The sequence below is a fragment of the Antennarius striatus genome, chromosome 13 (genome assembly GCF_040054535.1).
Source record: "Antennarius striatus isolate MH-2024 chromosome 13, ASM4005453v1, whole genome shotgun sequence".
NCBI lineage: Eukaryota > Metazoa > Chordata > Actinopteri > Lophiiformes > Antennariidae > Antennarius > Antennarius striatus.
The window spans coordinates 18,479,029-18,503,888 of record NC_090788.1 but is presented as its reverse complement, the minus strand read 5'-3'; the positions used below and the strand labels follow the sequence as shown (position 1 = coordinate 18,503,888).

The 24,860-nt window shown below is 39.7% G+C and overlaps 3 protein-coding genes across 4 annotated transcripts; all 3 read right to left on the bottom strand.

The window, feature by feature from the left end:
- Positions 1–227: 227 nt before the first annotated feature.
- Positions 228–5,242, bottom strand: pigs (phosphatidylinositol glycan anchor biosynthesis, class S). Its single transcript, XM_068331408.1, has 12 exons — positions 5,175–5,242; positions 4,477–4,616; positions 4,277–4,388; positions 4,101–4,190; positions 3,920–4,011; positions 3,481–3,721; positions 3,217–3,359; positions 3,014–3,128; positions 2,774–2,919; positions 2,513–2,613; positions 2,224–2,434; positions 228–1,191 (listed from the first exon to the last, which is right to left on the bottom strand). Exons 1-12 carry the CDS (start codon positions 5,191–5,193, stop codon positions 913–915), a joined length of 1,689 nt encoding a protein of 562 aa, XP_068187509.1. The 5' UTR covers positions 5,194–5,242; the 3' UTR covers positions 228–912.
- Positions 5,243–5,914: 672 nt separating this feature from the next.
- On the bottom strand, positions 5,915–15,581 carry aldocb (aldolase C, fructose-bisphosphate, b). 2 transcript variants are annotated; one of them, XM_068330785.1, is made up of 9 exons: positions 15,449–15,581; positions 10,259–10,375; positions 9,036–9,247; positions 8,677–8,731; positions 8,415–8,575; positions 8,215–8,298; positions 7,938–8,112; positions 7,075–7,274; positions 5,915–6,977 (listed from the first exon to the last, which is right to left on the bottom strand). In XM_068330785.1, the coding sequence occupies exons 2-9, from the start codon at positions 10,368–10,370 to the stop codon at positions 6,885–6,887; spliced, it is 1,092 nt and encodes a 363-aa protein (XP_068186886.1). In that variant the 5' UTR covers positions 10,371–10,375; positions 15,449–15,581; the 3' UTR covers positions 5,915–6,884. The 2 variants fall into 2 exon arrangements, with proteins under 2 accessions (XP_068186886.1, XP_068186887.1); XM_068330786.1 differs by lacking the exon at positions 15,449–15,581 and adding an exon at positions 14,752–15,147.
- Positions 15,582–16,244: 663 nt separating this feature from the next.
- rskrb (ribosomal protein S6 kinase related b) lies at positions 16,245–24,515 on the bottom strand. Its single transcript, XM_068332166.1, has 13 exons — positions 24,263–24,515; positions 22,222–22,512; positions 22,007–22,090; positions 21,769–21,837; positions 21,274–21,343; positions 20,245–20,352; positions 19,910–19,950; positions 19,405–19,432; positions 19,051–19,140; positions 18,839–18,927; positions 18,428–18,538; positions 18,224–18,337; positions 16,245–18,152 (listed from the first exon to the last, which is right to left on the bottom strand). Exons 1-13 carry the CDS (start codon positions 24,290–24,292, stop codon positions 17,916–17,918), a joined length of 1,362 nt encoding a protein of 453 aa, XP_068188267.1. The 5' UTR covers positions 24,293–24,515; the 3' UTR covers positions 16,245–17,915.
- Between the last annotated feature and the right edge of the window lie 345 nt (positions 24,516–24,860).

The window sequence follows — 24,860 nt, the reverse complement described above, 5'->3', positions numbered from 1 at the left end:
TAACCGCCAGTTTCGATGCAGTGTTGGACGCCACCTGTCGACCCGGAGGACGAACTACAACCGACACCGAACACGTTTGTCCAATTGACCAAGTTCATTCTTTAAAAAAAACTATAAACACAGATATATTTCTCCTTAAAGCTAATTTAGTATCTGTCCCGACAGCTTTTATTCACATCCTCCCTTCATCAACAAAAATCGACATTTTAACAATCATACAGTACCGCTTGGTAATTGCTGTCTTTAATTAAAAAAAAGTGTGATGTGACTGAAAACAACAAAAGTCAATCATGCTCGTTATTTAACCCTTTTCACATTGAACTCAAATAGGAACTTGACTACAGTTGTTCAAGCCATGTTACTTATTGGTTGAGGACAGGAGGCACAGGATAAAGATATGCATCTCAACTACATCAGTGAAACACACATCAGTTCATTTCTTTTCAAAATCAATGTATTAAGCAATTCAGGTGACTACTGTTTCAGAAAAATGTATTATGTAGATCTTGTGTAATTTTATTTTTGTCAACCCATTATTTGAAATGTCAACAACAAGCCTTGTTATGGTTAACTTGAAAAAACATTCTATAAACAAGTTCATGGAAAAATTGACCGAACAAAGAGGAGTTACTTTACTTAATTAATTAACCTTAATAAATAAAGTGGAATTCAATATTAACCTTTTGCACATATACAAGTACAATTCAATACCTTCAGTATGCAGTGTCAAACTGTCAAAGCAACCATTCATTAGAAACTTACCAATAGAAAAAAATAAAAATCACAAATCAAAAATTTGTTAACATCAACCCCCACCTGAGTCCTTCTTCATGCTTATGTTGGAACCCAAATCTGAAGGCCACTAAATTTTAAGTCTTGATGCCTTTGCTCAACAAATCCTTTTCAAGTATCTCAGTCCTTCTTGGCTTGCTTTTCTCTGCGTCTTTGTCTGAGATCAGACATGATTTTGTACAGTGATTGCAGAATAGGCACACACATGGGCAGGAAGAGTGGTATGTATATCGCAAACTTCTGGTCATCAGGAAAATAGAGGAGGTGAAGAAGTGAAGGATCAAAAAATGCTCTCTCTGATGCTGAGATGGCCTCTTTACTGTACTGCAGAGCAAAGATGAGGTTCCCAGCTTCCAACTCTGCAACAGCCAGCTGCAGAGCAGTGACGGCGCTGGACACCTGAGTGACAGCAATAGCAATAACAAGTTAAAAAGATGTTTCATTTTGATCAAAGAATATTTGGGAGGCTTACATAGCCGACTGTGAACCTCAAAGTCCCTCTGACAATCAGTACTAAAAGATATCAAGTCCCCATTTTCATTAAAAAAAAAACAATAATGTTGAATTAAGGGATACTATAAGTGGCTAGTTTCTACAGCTGCATCACTCATTCACACTTAGAAATATTTATGTTGACTGTTTTATGTAGGTAGTTAGGTAGGTAGGACGAAGATGACATACCTATGCTTTCTTACAGCTGATTGCTCAACAGTTTCTCAAACCAGGGGAACCAGTTACCACTGACCAGAAATAGTGACCTACGGTATTTGAGTCACTAAGCAAGTCAGATCACTTCAGAGATTTCTCCAAATGTGAATAGAGTTTTTAAAGATAATAATAATCAGTAAAAATAAATATATAATCATGATAACATAATCCCTCTACTTTCTGCAATCGTATCATGGTCTGGATTTAGGATATTTTGATGGTTTGGAGGATGCTGTATGAAGTCACAGTGCAGTTACAGATGGGATTCATATATCAGAGCAATAAGAAGGTTTATGGAGACAAAAGATAGATCTGGATTCACCATTCTGAAAAATCCTATAAATATAATTCATACGTTACTGATGATGAACACATGATCTTAAATGCTGAGAATGGGCATCCAACATCAAGGAATCTGGTACAGTTACTTCAAAAAGCATGAAGCAAATCTGAGTAACACAAACACAAAACCATTTCATAGTAGATTTCCTAATGTTCACACAAAATGGAATGCACATTCCTGCGAAATGTAGGAATACCTTTATGTAGGTATGCAACTCTCGAGTGTTTTAATGTCTTAAATGTTTAATGTCTGAATTCATAGTTAGACATCATTTTCTCCAATTTGAAGAAAGACGTGTTCAGGTTATTTTTTGATAATCTGTGCAACCAAATATAAAAAACTGCAGCATACTTTTGAATGCTCAAGTGTCTACATCCTACCTGCTGAGCAATATTATCGTTGATGACAATGTTTCCTATCTGGTCCAGCAGCTGTGAGAGAGAAGTGATGGTTGTGGTGGCAGTTGCAATATTTTCCACAGTGCGACTCCACATGAGACGATCCAGCTCCCAATCAGCGAGTCCTACATTGGTGCATGGTGCAAACAGGAAGCCGGATGGTGGAGTAGATGACTGCACACCTAGCAACAGCCTGCCAAAACACAGAACAAGAGAGTTAACCAGTGTCCATAATATTAGCAATATTGTTTCACTGTAAACTGGCACTTACCGAAGCTGTGAAAGAAACACTCTCATGACTTTGGCCATGTCAATGTTGATGTCAACAGGGAACACAGCTTCTGGTCCATAAAAATCATTAACATTATAGACCTATAAAAGCAGGGATAAAGACATTTCTCTTGACTCAGTATTGAACAAAGAGTACAAAATCACCAAATCAACATTTTTAATATCTAGTGTAATACTTTAATTATATGACGATAAAACCATTATTATTATTTTTACTTCTGTAAATACTCTGATATTTTACCATGATTCCACCCCACCGTGGAGAATGAAATGCATTTGTATCCACTTTCTGTTTTTTGTAGTCATGAATGTGAAGTGGGGAATGGTGGGCATCCGGAACATACAGAAGAAAATTCATCACTGGGTTGGAAGACGCTGCATTTGAGCCTAGAAAGCAATGTAAATAAATAAGTGATACACATCTAACACACACACACACACACACACACAAACGGATTGTATTCAGCGTTTTCTATCGTACCTAATCTAGCTTCCACAGGATTGATGACATGTGCCAGGCTGGCAGAGTTGAGAATGTAGGCACTATGGCTGCTGTCAAAGCGTGGGTTGACACCAAGCATGGAATAGTACAAGATCTGGAAGGAATTAATCTTCTTTAATACACACAAGTCAAGCACCTTGTCACCACTGTGTGAGTGCAGTACATTTAAAAAAACACGGTACCTGAGAGTCAATGCTAAAGTTAGCCAAAGGAGCCAATTTTGTAAGAAATGGTTGGATGTATGTCTGCACAGCTTCCTCAATGTCCCAGTGGAGCCGGTGTGACTTTGGGTCTGGGTTTAACAGACTGAACGTTATCTCATAACCTGAGGAGAAAATAAGAACGAATCAAGGAACATAAGAAATTGGTTTATTGGGTGGTATTTACTGACTGTAAAAGAAAATAAGTAACAGTCTTTTATGTCTGTGTTTAAAACAAAGACCAACCTGGGCTGGATTTAAATGGTCTCATAGTGTCAGCAAGGCTGTCTTTGTTGCCAGGGTTGAGACGGACTCTTTGGCTGAGGGCAGCAGTGATGTCAGTGTGGCTGAAAGACATCATCTGTAGCAGCTGCTTGATCCGAGGCTTCAGATGACTCAGTAATTGTTCCAATGTCCTTCCCTCTTTCATCTGAGTGCCAATACGCAGTAGCGCTGTCCGGCGCTGGCCAATAAAGACTTCTACATCCTTAAAAGCAGGCAGGTACAGACTTGTTTTGGGTACTGTGTTATTTTGAACTTATTCCTCATGACATTATTCTGTGCAGTCTCAACAGAAGGAGCTGTGTTTAGACAGCAGTGATATCAAAATCTTGTATCTACTCATGGAAATCTATTAATGTAACCCAGAAACAGAAACATTCACCATTTTGCAAAAAGGTCTGACCTCAGGCAGCAGTGAGGATGACTCCGGAATCACATACACAACCAAAGAACCACATGGGCTCTCACTGAGAGTGTGCAGGGACAGATCTGCTTCTAAAGAAGAAGAAGATGCAAGAGAGTATTAGTAATAAAGTATTAGCATGTAAAGTGCTGAATGCTGATTTGATGAGGAGACATCTCACGCGCAGCAGTAGGCTGGTTCAGTGCATCCTCCTCCATGATCGTAGCTGTGCGGTACCTTGTCTCATACCTGTACCTTAAGACTGTGTTTTCTGGACAGAAAAGAAAATAATTTCAGACAGCAATTTTTTGGGAGATTTCATCTTTTGTAAGATCAGAGACAGCATTGAAAAGTCACCATCAATTGTGTGTTCCTCATCCTGTGTTTGCATCAATGGAACCTTCTTCTGTTGTTCTGGTGTCACAGTTCCACGTGCAAACACAACCTCCACATCGGCACTCAACTGGAGCTACAAAATGAAATGAAAGAAATTTCAAAAAGTTGCACATAGAGTATACTGTACCAGGGAGATGTAATAACAAGAAGCACAAACAAACCTGCACGTCAGCTAACTCTTTAATCTGACTAACAGGCAACCAGGCACGGTATGTTTCAGTTGTTTTCCACCACAACGGGACTCCCAGGATGATGACAATTGCTGCTATGGACAGAGCAGCATGCTGGCCACGTCTACGCTCTGAGACACAAAGAAAATAAGACACAAGCAAAGATGAATGAATGGATGGATGAATGGATGGATGGATGAATGGATAGTTGGACAGGCAAGCAGACAGGTAGTTGACAAACGGCTAGCTTTAAACCTAGAGCATTGTAAAATATGCGGAAGGAAGATATTTTTATTCCATCTGGAGTAAATGGACTTCTTAAGGGTCTGAAGACGTTTCAGCTTGGATCCAAACAGCCTGACGGATGGGGAGTGCAGATCTGCCAATTAGAACTTAAGCAACTCCTTTATGTTGCAGTTTTATTGTGTAAAGAATACAGTATGCATCGACAATTAATGCATAAGAACCGATGGACTGGTGGTCTCTTTCCTACAGTAGGATGATTGCTGTACTGGAGCGGCTAGCTAACCGAGAGCTGTTAGCTTCAGTCGGCATTACAATGTAGAATACGGTGACCTCTTACTGTTGTCCTAGCAACGGTTTTAGGAATTAAATATTTCCTAACAGGTGTTGTTATTAAATGTGGCTTTCATGGTGAGGTTATTTAGATAAAATTCAACGGCACTTACCCACTTCCGTGAGAGCCATGTCTGTCAATGGACGTTCATTATCATTCTACCTTGAAGGAATGGCCCGCATGGCTGGATTGGTTGGATGTTGCTTTGAGAGGAGCTGATTGGTTAAGGCGATGTTAGACGGTAAGCCAATAAGATGCAGCGGAATTTACGTCGTGACGAGTGTTATGACGTAGGCCTCTGATTCAATGTCCAACTACTGTACTGTACTATTTCAGATATTTCAGGTATGCTTTTTCAAATACCAGTGTTCTAATTCATTAGTTGTTATTTCGTTTTAATGTGAATCATTTTGCTGTAATGCAGTGTTTTTAAGGTAGGAAGGCTAACCGTGCTATCATTGTACTGACCTTGGTGTTTATTTTTGTGCACATGTTTCTTTTGTGTATTTTTGCGTGTTCTTGAATTTTTGAAATTGAAGAAACACAAATTTAAAAGATAAAATTATTTGATCATGGTATTTTTCTACTGTCCAAGAAGGCAAAGTTCAGATTCTTGCTAAGTACCTTGGATTCATTTGGTCCAATTAGATTTATGTATTCACAAATATCCTACAATAATGTCAACTGATGTAATGTTTAGCTAATTCAATGTATGGCCTTACAATACTATATAAGGTGATGCAAAAATACTCATGCATAACTGAAGTGTGGGGAATGTGGAATATAACAGCTTCCAACTAGAATTTACTTGCACAAATAGCTTAATGACCAGAAGCAATATTGACACAGAGATTTCTGCTAGTTTTTAAAGTTTATTTTTCTCCGCTATATGACACACCAAGTGCTCAAGAACAATAATAACATCACAAACAGCACAGTATTCCAACACAGCAGTGACTGTTTCCCCGTACACTATCCCCAACAACAGGCCCACATCATGGGTGCGCTTATAGAAACCATCGTATCTTCCACTGGTGTACTCGGGGGAGTCAGGTGGGAGATGACACACATCACAGAATATCAACAACTTCACACAACAGAATATATTAATTACTGTATGTTAAAGCTAATGTTATAATGAGAATAGACACACAAGATGTTTCTCCAATTAGTGGCAATTAGAAGCGTGTGAAAACAAAGGTTAGGACAAATCAGGATGAACCCTGGTGTGGTTTAGTGATCTGCAGCAGTCTGTCTGACAGTACAATAAGCACTCAACACTTTTGAACAGTTGCTCAAAATAACTTGTTATTTGTCCCTAAAAGGGCACACTAATTATATTCAGTTGGTCCTTTTTGTTAGGGAATATAATGTTTAAAGAATGAGTCAACACTGCACTCTGACAGAAGCGAGAACATCAACACACACATGCTGATCTGGCTCAAGAGTGTAGACAGGAGCAGTAACGATGAGGACTGAATTGAATACTGACTGATTATCTTGATCTAACATTAGGTGTTTGCAGCCTTCCTGTCTCTGAGCCCACACATTTTGTCTTCAGTCATAAAGTGTCTCAAAACCGTTTTTTGATTTTGAAATACATTTGTTTCATTAAATAAAAAAACAAGTCTCTCCCTTTTAATACCATAGTTTCAAATTGTTATAATTTTTTTAAATATATATTCATCTTATAAGGTCTTTTCAGTGACGACTCTAAAGTACAGTAGACAATGCAGGCCTGTGACTGATGGAGGATTGAGAAGAGATAGCAGAGCAGTTATAAGACTACAGTAGGCCACATCTAAATGTGGTTTACGAGTGTTTAGTAGGCATGATTGGCCACATAAAGGGACTGTGCCGCAGCGCCGCCGGTTCCAGAACACTCATACTTGCCCAGTGCAGCTAGGCCATTTGCCTGTTGGAGAAACATTAAAAAGAAAAAATAGAGGAAGGTTAAGCTTTATTTGTCTCAATGAGGATGTGTTAGAAGTCTGTTCGCTGTTTTGTCACACCTGAGCACGTTTGATGAATTCCTCAGTGGCGGCCTTCTCGCTGCTTAGCTCTCCTCTCCATGCATTCAGGGCGGAGGCCTGCAGGGCGCGGCCATAGGAGAAAGTCAAGGCCCAAGGCTTGGCAAGATGGCAGTTGTTGATGGCATTAAGGTTCACACTGGCCTCTTCTTCAGACTGGCCACCTGACAAGAATGTCACTCCTGACAAAAGAAAACACATCCACACATTGTCAAAGAACATTTCAGATTGGAAATGGAATTACGTATCTCACAATAAAAGAAAAACAACTTGGCAATATAACAACAGACTCTTGTGGAATAGATTACAAGGTAATACTTCATTTCACATGCTAATAAATCCTGAATGATTTATGTTAAAAAAATGTATGTGATGTAACTGAAGGAATTGAGTATCAAATTATTTCAGTACTCATTATACAGAAAATACAATTTAAACACAATACAAGTCTGCTTACAGGAAGACAGTAAAACACAGATATTGTGAATTTATAGCAATGAATCCTTGATTAAAAATATTCACTCCATTTTAATGGAGAAATTGATCCTGGAGTATTGGTTTGAAAAAAACTGCTTTAACTAAATCCAAATTAAAAGCCTCTACAGTATGTCACCTAAAATTAGCATTAAATGGCCTAATGACTTCCAAAATAATAAAAGTATCATGTAATGAAATTTTGGAATGAGTAATTAAGAAATAACAGAATAATAACCCATTATTCATAATGGGTCAAAATCAGACATTCATAAATGTATTGTTGATACTTTTAATTTACTATTAATACTACTGGAAAAGTACCAAGATATCTTATCCTGTCCAATAAAATTTTCTTTCTTGTCTCTAACCTGTGACAGCAGGAGGCACAGTGCGGCGCAGAGCCGTGACAGTGGCCATGGCGATTTCCTCGCTGCTGTACTTGTTGGGGCAGGAGTGTCCGGGTGTGACCATGTTGGGTTTCAGCAGCGTCCCTTCCAGGTACACATGATGGTCTGATAGAGCCTTGTACACTGCAGCTAGGACCTAGCAGCAGGCAGACAGTTAGATCAGTATCATAGTGTGTATGTGTGTGTGTGTGTGTGTGTGTGTGTGTGTGTGTATGTGTGCATGTGTGAATAAATTCACCTTCTCAGTGACATACTGGCAACGCTTCAGGTCATGGGTTCCATCAGGAAGGATTTCAGGCTCCACAATAGGAACAATACCATTCTAGGAGACACGATGAGGTACAAGAAGAAACGTATCAGTTTTTTGTAGCATCTTGAAGTCCCACAAATCTGAAAATCATTTATGAAAACTAAAAAAACCATCAATCTCACACCAACCTGCTGGCAGATGCTAGCATATCGTGCCAGCACATTGGCATTCTCAAAGATGGCTAGCTCAGAAGGAGTGGTATCGCTGATCTTCAGTACACAGCGCCACTTAGCAAAGTCTGCGCCGTCCTTCTTGTACTGTGCACAGCGCTCAGACAGCCCATCCAGACCTACACCACAACACACACAGAGCCCAGCCCAGCCGTCACAAACACAACAGGTCGGTGGTAATATGGGTGATTCATTTAGAGTGCACCTTTCAGTCTCTTACCTTGAGTGGTTGTTTCTCCATTGGTTCCAGCGAGGGGAACAACACCTTTGTCCACCTGCAACCATGGAAACAAAAATTCTACTAAGGTTATACTAACAACACTCTTCAAAACCCCAAATGCACTAACGCTGTGTAAAAGAACTTTCCATTACATTCATTCAGAAAATGCTTTCAAAAGGTTTCTGCTTCACAGTGATCTACAGCAGGAGCGTCTGTTTACATATAAACATGCTGACAGCACCTTTGTGTTTCTATATACAGTTTTGGAAATGTCTTAGTTCCGTCAGTCAAGCAAATGAACGATATACTCCGCTGTATAATGTCAACACTGTGTCTGTGACTATCGCACTGATGTGCACCTTGATGCCGACGACAATGCCGCGGTCCTTGATGAGCTTGGCGAAGTTAGTGCCGTCGTCAGTGCTCTGGTAGAGCGTTTCGTGGAAGAAGATGACTCCTCCGATGCAGCTGTCAATGCGCTGGTCGGCTGTGAAGAGCAGCTGGCGGTAACGACGCCTGTTCTCCTCCGTGTTTTCCACCCCGATGGGATTTAAACGTTTCGCCATGCTGCCTGTAGGCAACAGGGACACATGGGTATTAATGCACGGGCTAGGATGAAATAAGTAAAAACTATCAGCTAATATTAATAGCTATAAATAACATAACATAGAAAATGAAATAGAAGACTTGACATTGTTGTGTCACGACAGCTAATATCATTTAGCAGCTAATCAAGTGTCCTCAGTTGAGATCTGCCCTTGTTTCATGTTTCTGTAAAAAAATTATAAATGTAAACCTGGGTTTACATCATTAATCGGTTCCAGGAGACAAGAAACAAAAATAACAGTTCCGTACTGAATGTTATTTATGAACGATTTTTCAATAATATTTGATTCATTTGAATCTATTTTAAGCTTGCAAATTATTGAATTTTATTTTTTAATATAGTACAGAAAAAATGTCGTCTTGTCCTCAGCTGCTTGTTGGACATTGCGGGTAACAGGGGTTGCTATGGGCTAATTATATGATATTACGGGTATATGTTTTATTCTGATTTATTGTACAGCAACATGACATTATGCACTTTTAAAGGTTTTCTACTGATTTTACGATTCCAATATCCGTGGAGTCGTGTAAAATGTTGTAAACATGATTGTTACTTTCTTTAAAGTATAATCAAGAACGATATACTGTATTTCAAAATGGCGTAAGCTGAGGTTTACCTGTACTAGTTTGTGAGCTATCATCATGACAAAACACAACTGTTTTGACGTGATGACGTCACTGGATTCATTGCTGTTTATAAATGTATGAAAATATATACGGTCTAGTGAAAACTATTCAAATGGCAGACATTGAAATATGTCTTCATCTGTAATTGTATACAAACAGGAAGTAAGATATATCTGTTCTATGGGTATTGGGGACATTGTGTAGTATATGTACAGAGGTTCATTCAAATAGCAACTTGGCAGCATATCAAGCAACAACCTAATTACTCTTTGTCTAAAACACTCCCTCCGTAACAGGTAGAAAATTACAGGAACACCAAAATGACACCCCACCACACACACACACTCACCGGTGGACTCATCAGCTGCGAGGATGCCTTTCCCTGGAGCTACTATCCTTAGAGCAATGTCTTGCAGCTCCTTCTTCTGCTCTGGATTCAGTGCGGGGTACTGGTGAGTCATGGTGCCTGAAAGAGAGAGAAAACCTCAGGCCAAGTTCACATCAGACATCCATGGTTCATATTCACTATTTATTAGAAGGGCCCTGCTTTCGTCTCTAATGTGAACACATCTGCACCATCTTTGTCTTCACTAACACAACACATCCTGTTTATTTAAAAGCTCATGGTCTTGTGCCAGAATGGATGCACTAATAGCAAATACATGAATGATTGAATTCTAAAGGCAAACACTTCATCCACTGTCCACGAACAGATTGTTGGCAGTTGTTGTGGTTTGTCATCTCTCCCCTGTGGTCGTTAGGTTTGATCATGCTTTTTATGCTAGAGGCCTGCTGAATTCCAATCTAACCGTTCTCCTTTATGATTTTTGGCCACAAATCAGATCGGCATCAGATCTGGGATCACAAAGCGTCTCAAATCTTAGTTTTAAAAGATCCGATTTTTGTGTTTATACAGTTTGGAAAAAAAGAAAAAGATTTGTACCAAATTAAGGAAAACCAAGATCACATTTACATGATCCCTTCGGACAGGTACTGTGTACTGTGTATAAAGCCAGACAGAGGTCAAATTGCTTCACGGTCTGTCGAACTGGCTGCCCGCCCAGCACTGGCCTCAGGTTTTTGTCCCTCTATTGTCTGCAGAGTCGACCTCGCTGAAGCACTGGGCACCTCTCGACAGCAAGATGGATGAAAATGACCAAATTCCAACAAGTTGATGCTTGAAGTCACACTATTCAAGGACTTGTGTGTGAGAGATATGATAAAACTAAAGACTGTGAGAAGATTTGCTTCCTGCTTCCTGAGAGGAAAGAAAAAAGACGGAAATAGTTGTATTTACCGTGTAAAACAGGCCATTGTGTAGCTGCCACAAAGAAACCATGCAAAGCTTTATTATTGACATTCACACCATCCGTGGTCACTCAAAGGAGCGACGTGCCAACATGCACACACAATCCAAACCAGATTATTTGGTTCTCTATTCCCTTCTTCACTCTGCCATAAATAAGCAGTTATGCAACGCCTCCCCTCCCTATCGCATCCTAACTGCAGAAGACAAGAGCGGTTATGTAACAGGGCTCCTAAAGTCTGCTGCCAGCCATTACAGCAGCAGGACTGGATGCAGCACAGCACATTCTTCTCCTCAGCAACACCTCTCCTGTTTACCACCGAATGTCACCAGATCACTCTTTGTGCATGCATCGATATATTCCTTTAATATCATCACCTTGATTAATGTGAGTCTTGCTATATTCACCATCTGGCATCCTTCAAACTTTTGCTGTGTTGCTGCAAAACACAGCCAAAATGATGCATGGGCTTTGTAAATTCCCATTTTCCCTTAAATGCAACATTGCCAGGGAACAAGCTGTGACTTTCTGTGCTGCAGCAAGTCCCTCCCACTGAGTGTCGTCATTGGCTGCAGCTTTGTTCAACAGGCGCAGGATTGGATGGATTTATCTGTTGGACGTGGAAGTTAGTCCTTTAGTGAGGCAATGACTATTTTGAAATAAAATAAACGTAACTCTTATCTAAAGTTACTATTTAATAATATGAATCATATCAAATGTCTCATGTAACAGAAAATTATACTAATAGGAGGGTATAGGAGTCATGAACATTGGATTCCAACTCGATGTCTGTCCTTGTAGGTTTAAACTAATCCTCGGCTTAAACGTATGAGATAGCAATTTCCAGAGTGCAAACACACAGGCCTGTCTATCAGGAAAATTACCCCTATAGGAAAGTGAAACACAACACTGTGCTAATAAACAAATTCTGATGGAAAAGAGGCCAGGCTTGCAGGTACAATACGTGTCGTGAGGGGAACAGTAGAAAAGACGTTATTTACACTTGATAAAGCACAAACCAAGGGCACAGGCATGGCGTATGCTCGTGTGTTTGCAGCCTTGATTCACTTGTTTCCAGACAAAACTCAGCAAATACCCCCTATCTTATGTGAAGCGCCTACATGCTACAACAATACATTTCCATTGACTCTTGACCAAGTGAGTTTGAGGTCCTCCTGAGAAAACATTGCAAAATAATTTGCAAGGCCATGAAAAATGTGTTGCATGGTTCACACACGCAGACATGTCGGCTTTTTCAATATCACAAAAAAGACAATGATGCATGAAAAGATTTTGCAATCACACATCGGTTACACTCCATGGGGTGTAAAAAGGACGTTGAAGGACAATACCCTGCTGTGTATATGTAAACTGATACATGATCAGCCTGCAGCAGGTCTGATAGCAACAAACTGTTCATTTATACACTGTTAAAAACATACATAGTGTATATTTAGGTAATACACCTCTCTACTTCTATTTTTTTGTCAGTTGATAAGCGAAGACATTAAAATCTGGTGTCACCGCAGCTATAAAAACACAAATGCATCACTTTGAAGCATGTGAATATCCGGTTTTGCTGCCAACCACAGAATCACATACTTTCGTGATTGATTGCTGTGTGTTCCAACTTTCAACACTCACCCACGGTCAAAGGAAAAACACCTCTATCTCCTTAGCAATCAACAGTGAACCCTTCATCAGACAGAGAAAAGGCTGCACTTATCTCACAGGTGGCTGTCAGGTGTTCACCTTGTATGATCTGATCCACGGATTATAAATAACAATATGCAGACAACATATCAGTGTCACTGAATGTCAGAATTTGACAAGTTATTCATTTTAGAGACACATGTATTTGTATTCTTTGCTTTAACATCCATCGATTACATGTTTCCTGGAAATCCCTCCACTCTTATGGTAGTTAAGAATGACGCTCCAGGTTGTAGGGTACCGTATGTTCTATAACTGTCACCTGCTGCAGACCCTCATACCGGAAATGTGATTAACTAAAAAAAAGGAGCTCGATTTTTATAGTTGAATTATGGAAAAATCCAACCAGCAATCCACTAATAACCAGTTAACGACTATGGTATAGATTACTATACCATAGATTACTATAACACTTCTGATGAGTGACATCTGACTGATTTGATCAGTACACATTTATAATGATGGGAGTAGGTAAAAATGGATTTGCATAAGAATGTCACTATTTTCAAATGCAAATTATAAAATAATCACAAAATCAATATTTTGAATGGAATCAGATCCAACAAATAACGGTGGAATTGGGAGCTTCTTGAAGATTTCTGCCATTATAAGACACTAAACTGTGCAAAGACAGGCAATGTACCTTCAGATTGGTTATTAGAAATGGATTTTGGGTTCTAAAAATGAGGAAGTTTTCACAGGATAAAATTTCAGAAATTTGTAGAAAGGAACAAAATGGGGCTGTTTTAAGAATCTCAATTGTGTTTCTCATTCTTTCAGATGGGTGCGTCATGGTCGGCCTTCACCAAACACTGCGTTTGCACTGCGTCATCAATATCTACAGCCATTTCCCTGCTGTGGCGTCATGAGGGACTACTCAAAACCCATTAACGTCCAACCCAAACAGAACATTCTGTACATATATATCTATAGCAATCATGCTCCAGCTGTCTGTTTTGAAGTACTTTTTCAATAATTAATTCTTGTAGTCCAGTATTCATTAAACTTTAGGCAAAATCTTGAAATTAGCAAACTCAACATATCTCCTTAAACTCACTTGGAACATTTATAGATATTTAATATTAAAGTTATGCACGGTGTAGCTGAAAGTTCTCACACTGTATCATTATAAACACTTGGAGGGGTCCCCACACCGTTACCCTCTCTACACTGTAAACTGCATGAGCTTTGGAGGGGGTGGGGGGTGGGGTGGGGGGGTCCTGCAGGGCAGCTCCTTGATGTGCTGTAGTGTTACCAGACAACATGCTGGCCTTGGCTCCGACACGCATGTCTGTATTTGGACTTCTATCTATCCTCAGGCCTTGGTCCATTTTCCATTCAGCCCTCTGAGGCCTATGACAGATGTCACGGCTGTGTGCACAGCAGTTTAGGAAAACATTGACAAATTGCGTTCCTGTATTTTTTATTGATTGCAGTATATTTACATCACAAGTTGAAATATACTGATTTGAATATTGATTAAAAAACATTTAAAACGTTGAAACAAGGCATTCAGCTTATCATCTCACTGATGAAACGGTTAAAACAGTAAAGACAACATGTCAAAGAGACACCATTTTCTGGATTGCATGGCTTTATACAGGTTTAACTCACAATTAACAAAACATCTTTGGTTTTAATTTTTCATTTATTTTCAGAAAGCACGTCATACATCACGTCACTAAAAGAAATATTCAGGAGATCAGCGAGACATATGCAATAATCAGATTTGGATTTGTAACGCTCATCATTATCATAACGCAGATTGTTTCCTAGTTTAAAGGCAGTGCAGTATAAAAATATAAAATCAAGATAGTCTTACCTGTCTGTAGTCCTGCTGGTTGATCTTATAACTATCAAATTGTTACTTTCATCACTGTCGTGCTGGAGGATTTGGTTCATAAAGCTGATAAATGTCTAAATCAATGACGCTTCGTGTTCCCCTCTGGTATCCCTCCGCCCCTCACAGAGGAGGTCTACGTGCGGTTCCTCACACACACACACTCACACACACACACACACACACACACACACACACTCAGCTCACTGACACTTTCACATCCGGTTACTGAACACAATTTACTCAACCTAAAAGTATGAAGGAACCTGTAAGAGTCGATTTCACCAGAAAGCAAACGCAACAGGCTCTCGTCTCCTCACGTTCATCCTTCAAGGTCATCAATTTAACGCCCTTCCTGGTGCGTACTTCACTACCGGCCTGAAAATACGCAACTTTTACAAATCCCAAAAAATAGATAAATGAACCATTTTATCGAAGTCGTTAACCACACCATGCCACAAGACCAAAAAGTGGATAGTTCACGGTGGTACTTCTTTTTTTAGATTATGATTAAAATTGTGGCTAACTGACGTTAGCTAGAAGATGAAGTTAGCTTTAGGTGGCGTAGAGCTACATCACATCGCCATCATCACTATAATAACATCATCTATCCATAATCAATGATAAATGAAGAGCTTCTGAGGTGGTCATATCGATAAGATCAGAGGTTCATTCTTACCTGCGAGCTGGTGTCTGCGTAGAGGAGGAAGGTGGGCTCAGTGAAGAGGATGAGGAAGGCTCTCCTGTATCACTGCTGCAGCGCAACGTGACCCTTTACAAAACCTGCGAGCCGTGGGAGGAGCTAGCGCCAGTTGGTCACGTGACGAAGCGACGCTATCGGCCAAGGCGCATGCGTGTGGCAGCATCGTCACTCAAATCATGCAGCATGATTCTGCATCTTCTGAGGAACACGATGGTAATTACATACAGTAAAGCCAAAAACAAAGAATAAAATCAAATAACATCAAGCCAAAAACGGGCAAAAATAGTAGCATAGTATGAGACATACTATTGCTGCTGTGGGGGGACGATGACTCACATAGCTTATTTTGTTATTACCATTGTATTTAGGCTGTATGGAATGAATTAACCATAAAACCTATTTTAATGCATAGGGTCATTGATTACTGAATACTTCCTTCATAAAGATACATCAACTGTAGTATGTATTCATCATGACTACTCAACCATCGATTTTCCATGGATTCCCCCCCCCCCATTTTTCAAAGATTACAGCGAAAAGTAGTACAATAAATAAACTGGATTGTTCTCAAAGACAGTTTTTCAAAATATCCTTTATTTAATTATTTTCAAATAGCATGAAAATATATGTTTGTTTTTTTTAAATCAAAAGCTTCAAAATGAGTTCATCAATGTATTTCAGAGAAGAATTATTGCATACAATAGTATCTTTGGTGAAAGAAGCAATTAGATTCTTTGTATAAATAAAAATAGAGATACCATTGTAAAAAAAAAAAAGGCCCACATTAAAAAGTATGCTTTGTATAAGTATTTGCAAATACACTCATCAAAAGTAAAAAAACAAACAAACAAAAAACTTTGTAGGCATAGTCTGTATGACAATTATTACACATTTTAAACTCATAACTTTAAATTATTACTTAATTTACATGCAAACGATATTTAATTGTAAGGGATGTCAGGGTGGAGCTCAATAATTCTAATATGTTATAACTGGTGGTAAAGGAATGTGCTGTAAACAAGACACTATACTTTATTTGATGATTCATGGAATTCTTTTTCATAGTAATCTGTCAATAAGTAAATTTATCCCAAAAGTTACATAAAGGTTAAGTACTGTATATTTTATCAATCAGAAAATTATTGCTGATATGCTGAAGATAATTCAGTACACCAACACTATCGAACAGTGACAAAACAGATTACTGTACAATAAGAGTTTAATATTTAATCTGTGCTATATGGTAATTACAAAAATACATTTTGACACAACATAAAACATCAAATAGCATCCAAAGTATTTATACAAACTTTATCCACAGGAATTCTTAAATTATGAATTAATGTCTCTTTTGTGGACTCTCCCCCCAGAAAAAAGACAAAACAAAAAGAAACAGATAAAACAAAAACAAGTGAGACCTGTGAGGCATTCTGGATCAACATCAAGGAATATTAATGAAATAAATCTTAGATAAGTTGATGTTCAGGTAAGTTTATGAAGATTACTGACAGCATTTGACAAGAGAAAAAGCCCTGAATCTATCACATTGTTAACTGTCAAGTTAAACATGTTTGGTGTACCAGCTCAGCTCTGCACAGCTTGTACCATCTGAGAGTCAAACTCAAGGCTGACTTGGGAAAACGCAACAAGTGCTCCCCTGAGTCGTCACTAATAAGGATTCAATCTAATGCAGATGACAAAAATGTGCATGTAATAAGCTGTGATGGCTGGAATACAAAAGAAGAACAGGAGTTCACTTCTGTTGAGAAACATAGGCAATAAAGGTAAAGTTTTGGAAAGGTTATATTGACATAATCAATTAATGTGCAGAACAGCTTTTATGAAGATTACATAAATTTGAGGCAAGAGTTTGTTTTCTCAATTTATGCATAAACTGTTTCATAATCACACATGAAAATAAAGGCCTAAGATCAGAAATACAGAGATTGTAATTGTTTTGTTTAAGAAGTTTGTCTAGAATTCAAATTCAACATGTAACTACATGTAGATAGTGGGATACATTAACCAGCATGGAATTTCTGTGTGAAGTGAATTTGACAGTAAATGACTGTATATGAACAGGGTAACCATGAGCAGTCACTGGAAAATTTAAAGTAAAGGGACACTGGGGCAATCCTCTGTGCACAACTGTTAATACAGTAGGCTTACATAGGTGTTCAATGGAGAAAGGCAAACAAGTAACAAAAAGAAAATTGTGCTCAATAGATAACAAAAACAGAATTTTAGTAATAAAAGTGATCTTCTTTTCTAAATTGAAGCATTCCCGTCTACAGTATGTCTTCATTTGTCTGTTATTCTAGCCTTCACTCGACATTTTTACAAGGCGAACCACATGTGTAAGGGTGAATAATTGTGCAGAAGTACATACATGCAGGCCTTCACATTTAGTGTGGTAGTATCCAATCTGTAAACTCAAAGTCCATTACACAAACACTTCTCTGCGAGGGCCTTTTCCCTGAGGAGGCTGCAGTGGGAGCGCCGGGCCAGGCAGTGGGGTGGCCGTGTTATTCTGTGCACCAGCATCTAGATGCTCGTCTGGTGTGGAGGGAGGGCTGAGGAAAGCATCATAGTCAAAACCCTTGAGAGGCTGCAGGGACAACGTGATGCCCCGTCGAGCTTTGGCAGCCCGGTCTGGTCTTTCTCTCAGCTCCAGTATCACCTGGACAGTAAGAAAAATAAAACTCATGTTTCAACATGCAGTCCGGCTACATGAAGACATTGGTGGGGTACCTTTACAGGCTGACGTTGCAGTAGGGCAAGGTCAAAGGTTGTTCCATGGAAGAAGGTTTGCCGTTTGAAACGCTCAAGAGTCTTCAGTCGGCGGGAAGGGGTCTTACACAAAAGCTGGGCAGAAGACATGAAGGTAGTGGTATAACAGTTAATATGACATGAAAACAGACTGAGCATGTAATGTGATTATACTTTTAAATTTACCTCAGTTATTAGCAAAGCCAGTGGGGGGCTGAAGCTGAGGGGCATTTCATAGGGAAAAGTCCTCACTTTTCTCAGCATACTGCAGTGGTCTGGTTCAGGAGGCACAGGGAACTGTGTGAAGAGAGAAAATTTAAGATGTTCCAATTTTAAGAAAGCCAGATTTCAAAGTCTTCCATGAAAAAATAATTAGATTTAAGAAAATGAATAAAACATTTTTTAAAATTGCTTAATTTTAAATATTTTACATTCTCAGAGCTACCTGCAATACAATACATTCATTCATGTAGATCAAATCACAGAAGAAGCATCAAAAGCATTTTGCATAATTATTTTATTAGAAAAATTTGACCTCAACTACATCACTGAAAGAACAACAAGATAAAAGTGACCCAGTTGTCAAAAAGGCTTCACCTTCCCTGTGGCCAATGAAAAAAGGAGAATTCCCAGTGACCACCAATCAGCTGCGTGGTTGTAAGGCCCACCACTCAGCACCTCTGGAGCTGCAGAGCGGAAAGGAGCATATAATACGTATATGAATATATACACATGTGGACAGATTGACATAATGCACAAAAATGTTCCCTGTTCCCTGATCCTGGAGGATTTGATGGAAAATTCCTCACCCATATATTGAATAGTTCCACAAATGGTAAAAGCTCTTCCTCCTCGCTCCAGGCGACGGGACAGACCAAAGTCAGCTAGACGGAGGTGTCCTGGAACAGACCATTCAGTTTTATGTACATCTCACTGGTTGTTCTGGCTAATGTAACAACAAGTATTAATAAAATCCCATCATGATCTGATCCTATTAGCAGCATCTACTGACGTACTGTCTGCATGACTGTGTATTGACTTAACATGCATTGGTATGTATACTGGCAGCTCTGCAAGGTTGGGATGATCTCTGGAAGTTTCTGTCTCCTGCATACTGAACCAGGGCTTATGCTGCTCTCTGCTGGAAAATCACTATTACTCACCATCATCTGTCAGGAGGATGTTCTCCATCTGCATGAAATTGTCCGAAATACTGTATTAGACAAAAACTCATATTCACTAATTTACTAATGTTGTAATAAGGAAAAAATACCAGTAATTCAGCAAATTTTCCTGAGACTTAAATTTCTTTCTTTCTTGTTTAATAATGCTAATGAATGAAACTAAGGAATGCATAAATGGACTGACAAACAAAAAGAGAAAAGTGATAAACAATACGCATTGACAGACCGAAAACTGTCAAAAAACAATTAACTGTTTTGGTTTTTGATTTTGTACCCATGTTGCTGGATGACATTTCCTTTAATTTCTTAAATCTCATAAATAGCCAGTCTTATGATCTCATGTTGGATGAGTTAAAATGACACAAAAATAAACCTTGTAACAGATTTATTCTAAAAATATTGCAAAACATACACATGTTTTTCTTTTCTTTTTTTTTAAATGTTTTGTTGTTTGGATTTAAAGCTTGTATGTTTCCTCTATTACCTTCACATCTCGATGAATGACCCCAAAATCATGCAGAAAACCTGTGAAAAACACAAACAAAAAATATATGAAACTCAACTAGGGTCTCATAATGTCTTATTCACTGGTTTATTGCTGCAGGGGATCCTTTGAGAACTCATATTTTAATTAGAATTAAGAATTAATACCAGAGTGTGCTCTTAATTTCCCTTCGGGGATCAGTCCGTATACAAAATAAAATTAAACGAATAAATAAACAGTTTAAACTTTATTTAAGACATCTCTCATCCGATTGGATGTTTAAGGAAAAGGCCGCAGGTGTTGAACACATACTTTGAATTATGTAGCATACGCACCAAGTGCACATCCCAATTCTGCAGCAAACATTCGGACAGTGTCCTCTGTGAACTGACCAATCATCTGCCAGTAGGTGTACAGGTCTCCAGTGCTGCAGTAGTCACACACTGTTTGAGCAGAGGTGGCATTAAAACAAGTCTCTACCTTGAAGTTAGAGGGACTGGGGAGGTCAGCGGGGCAAGGGACACACAACGGTAAAAGAAATTCACAAGGTGGATTACAATCTGGAAGTGAGGACATTGTGAAAACATAACGCCTCTGCAAAATTAACATAAAGTAATTTACTGTGGTCAGCCACACACAGTATTAAAAAAAAAAGGCTAAAAAGAAAGTTGGGTAAAAATGTGCAAGTGTGTCTAAAATAAAGGATCATCCCTCTCTACTTGTGATAGAAATTCGTTTTTGATTTCATTCCTACGCAAAATAAGAAGTACAGTATTGCGAATAACTCAACCGTATGCTTCCAACATTTCTTATACAATAGGATAGCTTTATATAGACTCCAAATATGGTTCATATTAGCATGCATGGCTTAATGTTACAGTGATGATTCATTGTTGTGGACAGCAGGACCATTGCCTCTGAAAGTGTAGGGTTTGTTCTTCATGTTGAGATGCAGTCGTGTTCATATTCTGATGCTCCATTAGCGTGCTCCCTTTCCACAGGGGTCAGGGAAGAAACAAACTAGGTGCCATTTGTGACTCAGTGACTGATTTAAAACTGAACAAAACTGGTCTGAAGGAGCAGAAAACAGGAAAAAGCAGAAACAGGATGCACAGGCAGCAAACAATCAGTGTTGCTGGGTGGTAGGGTTTGAGGTTTGAGTCTAAAGGTCAAACACAAAAAAAAGAAAAGAACTTAATTGGAATATCTTGGCCTTTTTATCATCATATCTTAGGTGTTGGGTTGGGGATTGCGGGAAGATTCTTTACAAGGTTACCGGCGTTGAGGTGACAAAGGGTGGAGTGAAGGGGGGTTCGGATAGTGGATCTGGTTTGGATTGGGTTGCTGATCTCTGGTTGACTCACTAATGTAGAGGTGGCGCTGAGTCTGCCAGCAGTCCTGGAGGTCATGGACAAATGGATGGCGAACCTGACGCTGTGGGCAAAGGTCCAAGATCAACCTGAAAAATCTAAATTTTGGCCACTAAACAAAGAGAGCTCCGTACGTTCATCCTCACTGGTTGAGATTTGCTTTCTGAGATACGACTTCACTCCAAACTTCAGAAAATTCAGGACTTGTTGGTGAACTTCAAACAATCAAACCGGCAATATTCAGATCATGAGTCTGATCTAATTTCTGTAATAAGTTCACGGCTGATTGTAAAAAAAAACAAGACAGTCATCTTCATATACACCTCTCTGAATAAACGTAGTATGGATTGATGCCTTTCAATCCTTTGGCAAAGATTTATAACAGACTGAAGAACAGGCAAACCTCTGACCAATGAATTAAGGTGCTTGAGACTAGAATCACATCTTATCACTTCTAGAATCTCAATATGATCTTTAAGCAATACCCACCTGGACTATAACTTCTTCTTTTGACTGCTCCAAGACCCCGAGTCTTAGAATCTCTGATTTAGGTATCACCTGTTGGATGACAAAAAAGACATTAAAGAGTGGATCAACTCATTTCACACTGTCTGGCTTTTGATTTCAGTATATCTGCTCATACAGTTCCTCTGCTTCATAAACTTTCCCATAGTTTTAATTAATGAAAAGTAACATTTTAAACTATCCAGATTCAGGTAGAACTCACTTTGACAGCATAAGTTTTCTCTTTGGACTTGTCCTTTACTTTCAAAATAGGTCCAAATGAACCTTTAGCGATGTAACTCAACACCTGATGCAGTGACAGAAAAATAAGGTCAGGGAGAGATTTCAGACACAAAGAAAAGAGTCCCAAAAACTGGTTCAAATAGAGTTTTACCCAATCATATCAAGCTTTACACAAAGCTGCTGTCTTAGTTCTACCTGAAAGTTCTCATGTCCAGGCACAGTTTTGTGAGGGAATTCAGGTAGGAACATGGCAATGAATGCAGGCAGGCTCCACTCCTCTCTCAGCTTGTCTGGGCCGACTCCTGCCAACCTTAGGACGTGCTCTGGGATGTCAGGAGCCTTGGCTTGGAGCATTCGGCGCCGGCCCAGACGGAGGGCAGGTGGGGCCAGGCGACAGAGGCCTGCTGGGATGGACAAGCCCATACTAGAGAGGAAACCACGCCATCCAGGTGAGAAGCCTTCATCTTCCTGCCCCTCGTTTTTCCTCTGCATAGGAGACAAAGGAAAAACATGCACAAAAAAACGTTGATAGATGATGATGTAGGTGTTCGAGGGCAGAATTTCTGAAGGCTCTGCGTCTTTATTACCCTGGATAATTATGGATCACGGCAGGGAATATGCTTCCCATGGTAAATCATGTGACAAAATCAATGGAGCCAGCTCGAGGGTCACAGCTGGCATGTTTCAGACAACTTTCCAGTCTGACTTTGACAAATGCCTTATTCAGAGACTGTTCACCGCACACAATGTTCAGGCTGTTTTGTGCAAGAGCAAATATCAACCGTAATCACGGCAGACGTGTGATGGTCAAAGCAACCTTCTTGTTTCAGAGACGCTTGAGAGCAAACAGTTGCCTTGTGGAGGACAAAGACAGACTTATCTACTTCTGCCTTTTTGTTTCAGAAATGCCTGTGGCTGTGCATGACATACTGTAATATAGAAGCAATTTATTCTATCTCCAACATTTCTCACTGTATGATTGCAGATTGCATTCATGAATTGATAAGTCTGACTTCTACCTCATAGTTTAGAGGCGTCTGTGTCGTCTGGCCTTGCAGTACATCATGTTTTCACTTGATATGAACTCAGTTGGTGACTCTGTGACCTGGTGTAAACCCCCCTTTAGTGCATCAGTGGAACTCAGTGGTAGACATGTCTCATGTTACCACTCCTCTTCTCATTACTCGTCCCATTCATCCATCCATTTTTCTATTTAACTTCTTTATCATTTGAAGGGTCGCTATAGGGCTGGAGCCTATAACAGGTGTTTGAAGGACTCTTGGGTCCACATGCAAATAAACTACCCCCAATAATTTATTTTTAAAAATAACAAAAAGCCTTGCACATATTCAGTTGTAGGGGTCCATGTGGAGGCATTCTGGGATGTGGGCTGTGCATTGAGCCCTAATGGGAGGTTTAAGGGGATTCATAGCTGCTACTGCAAAATGAGTCAATATGAGGGGCCATTTTGGGGGGACGCAAACAGTTGTTTGTACACCCCCAGCCCAAGTGAGAGGTCATGTTCAGCAAATATAGAAACACCACATTTCATTCATGTATAATGCAGACAATTGGACTGTGGATGGAATGTACCATCTCAAGTCTTTATTCTTCACTGTAGTGTCACAACTGATTGGTGATTTAGATAAATGGTGTACAGTACATCCAATCTGCAGTCACAACCCCCCCCCCCCACACACACACACACACCACCATCCCTTTGAGCACAACAGATCAGATGCTCTCTGATGCAAGATGTGTGTAATCAGCCATGGAGGATGTTATTATCATCTGAGCCAAATTAAGGACGAACGTAGTCACTCAGCAGAAATAACTGCTATCAGTACAAATGAGATGTGACAAGATGCTGAACGCTGTTAGGGCATCACTGGGACCTGCGTGCGTAAAGATGTTTGACTGACAATTAAATCCATATTTAAATAGCGGAAACTGGACGTTGGCGCATTCAGAGTAAACGTGTCCGAATTAGTGGGATTTTTAGCCGACAATACTTCTAAACTTTATATACAATGTGAATTAGGTCCTGTTATATCAGTGAGAACGTAATGAGGCTTAATTCACATTCAACGAGCTGCTATAGAAAACGTCACAACACGGTTACGCGTCAGTGGCGCCGTGGCATTCCGGTTGTATTCTGGAACCACATCATCCCACGGAAACAGGGAACCCCCACCCCCCACCCCCCACGGTTGCGTCAGAGCTGATTTGAACTCACCTTGTCGTTTTTACTGCCGTCGGCCCCCATCAGAATGACAGGACATGGAGCACCGGTGCGTCAGCGCAGCGCCTGCTCCTCATCCAGGCACCTCACGGCAGCCGATCCAAGGGTTCATGCGCAAAAACGATCGACACGTTTTAGATGAAAATACTGATTTAAATTCGGTTAACTGTGTGTGCCTATCCGGTGCAAAAAACGTGATAGATATGGCGACATAAAAACAAGTTAATCCCGTGCAAGGGGAACGTCAGCGCAAATCCGCCCACAGCCTTTCCATCCAATGACGCTGAAATCTGGTCGTCCAGCCCCTCCTGCTGCTCTAATTACAGCTGTAGACATCCACTCGACAGATCGATAAATTTATTATTTAACTCGTGTGATTTATGGTCTGCAAACAAAAATCAAACGTGTTTTTTTTTGTGTGGTTGTTAGTAACATAGTGAAAGCTCTCTATTCTGTGGAGCGACGCGTCTCCAATCGGCCTTTATTCACCCGCTGCCAAAATAAACCAGTTCATGCATTATTACTGACGTTATAACGCGTTAAGAGCCAACATCAGCGGTCAATTCAAGCATGTTTGGCTCCGCAGGATGGA

What these genes read in the sequence shown, in the direction of transcription:
- rskrb (XM_068332166.1), bottom strand. Translation starts at nt 24,292, where the DNA reads ATGGGGGCCGACGGCAGTAAAAACGACAAG. An exon ending in CTGGACATGAGAACTTTCAG is followed by an intron (nt 22,091 to 22,221) that starts GTAGAACTAAGA and finishes TCACTGCATCAG; the next exon opens with GTGTTGAGTTACATCGCTAA. An exon ending in AGAATTGGGATGTGCACTTG is followed by an intron (nt 19,951 to 20,244) that starts GTGCGTATGCTA and finishes TGTTTTTCACAG; the next exon opens with GTTTTCTGCATGATTTTGGG.
- aldocb (XM_068330785.1), bottom strand. Translation starts at nt 10,370, where the DNA reads ATGACTCACCAGTACCCCGCACTGAATCCAGAGCAGAAGAAGGAGCTG. An exon ending in GCCAGTATGTCACTGAGAAG is followed by an intron (nt 8,113 to 8,214) that starts GTGAATTTATTC and finishes GCCTGCTGCTAG; the next exon opens with GTCCTAGCTGCAGTGTACAA. An exon ending in TGTGCCTCCTGCTGTCACAG is followed by an intron (nt 7,275 to 7,937) that starts GTTAGAGACAAG and finishes TTCTTTTGTCAG; the next exon opens with GAGTGACATTCTTGTCAGGT.
- pigs (XM_068331408.1), bottom strand. An exon ending in CATCCTCACTGCTGCCTGAG is followed by an intron (nt 3,722 to 3,919) that starts GTCAGACCTTTT and finishes CCTGCTTTTAAG; the next exon opens with GATGTAGAAGTCTTTATTGG. An exon ending in ACCATTTAAATCCAGCCCAG is followed by an intron (nt 3,360 to 3,480) that starts GTTGGTCTTTGT and finishes TTTTCTCCTCAG; the next exon opens with GTTATGAGATAACGTTCAGT.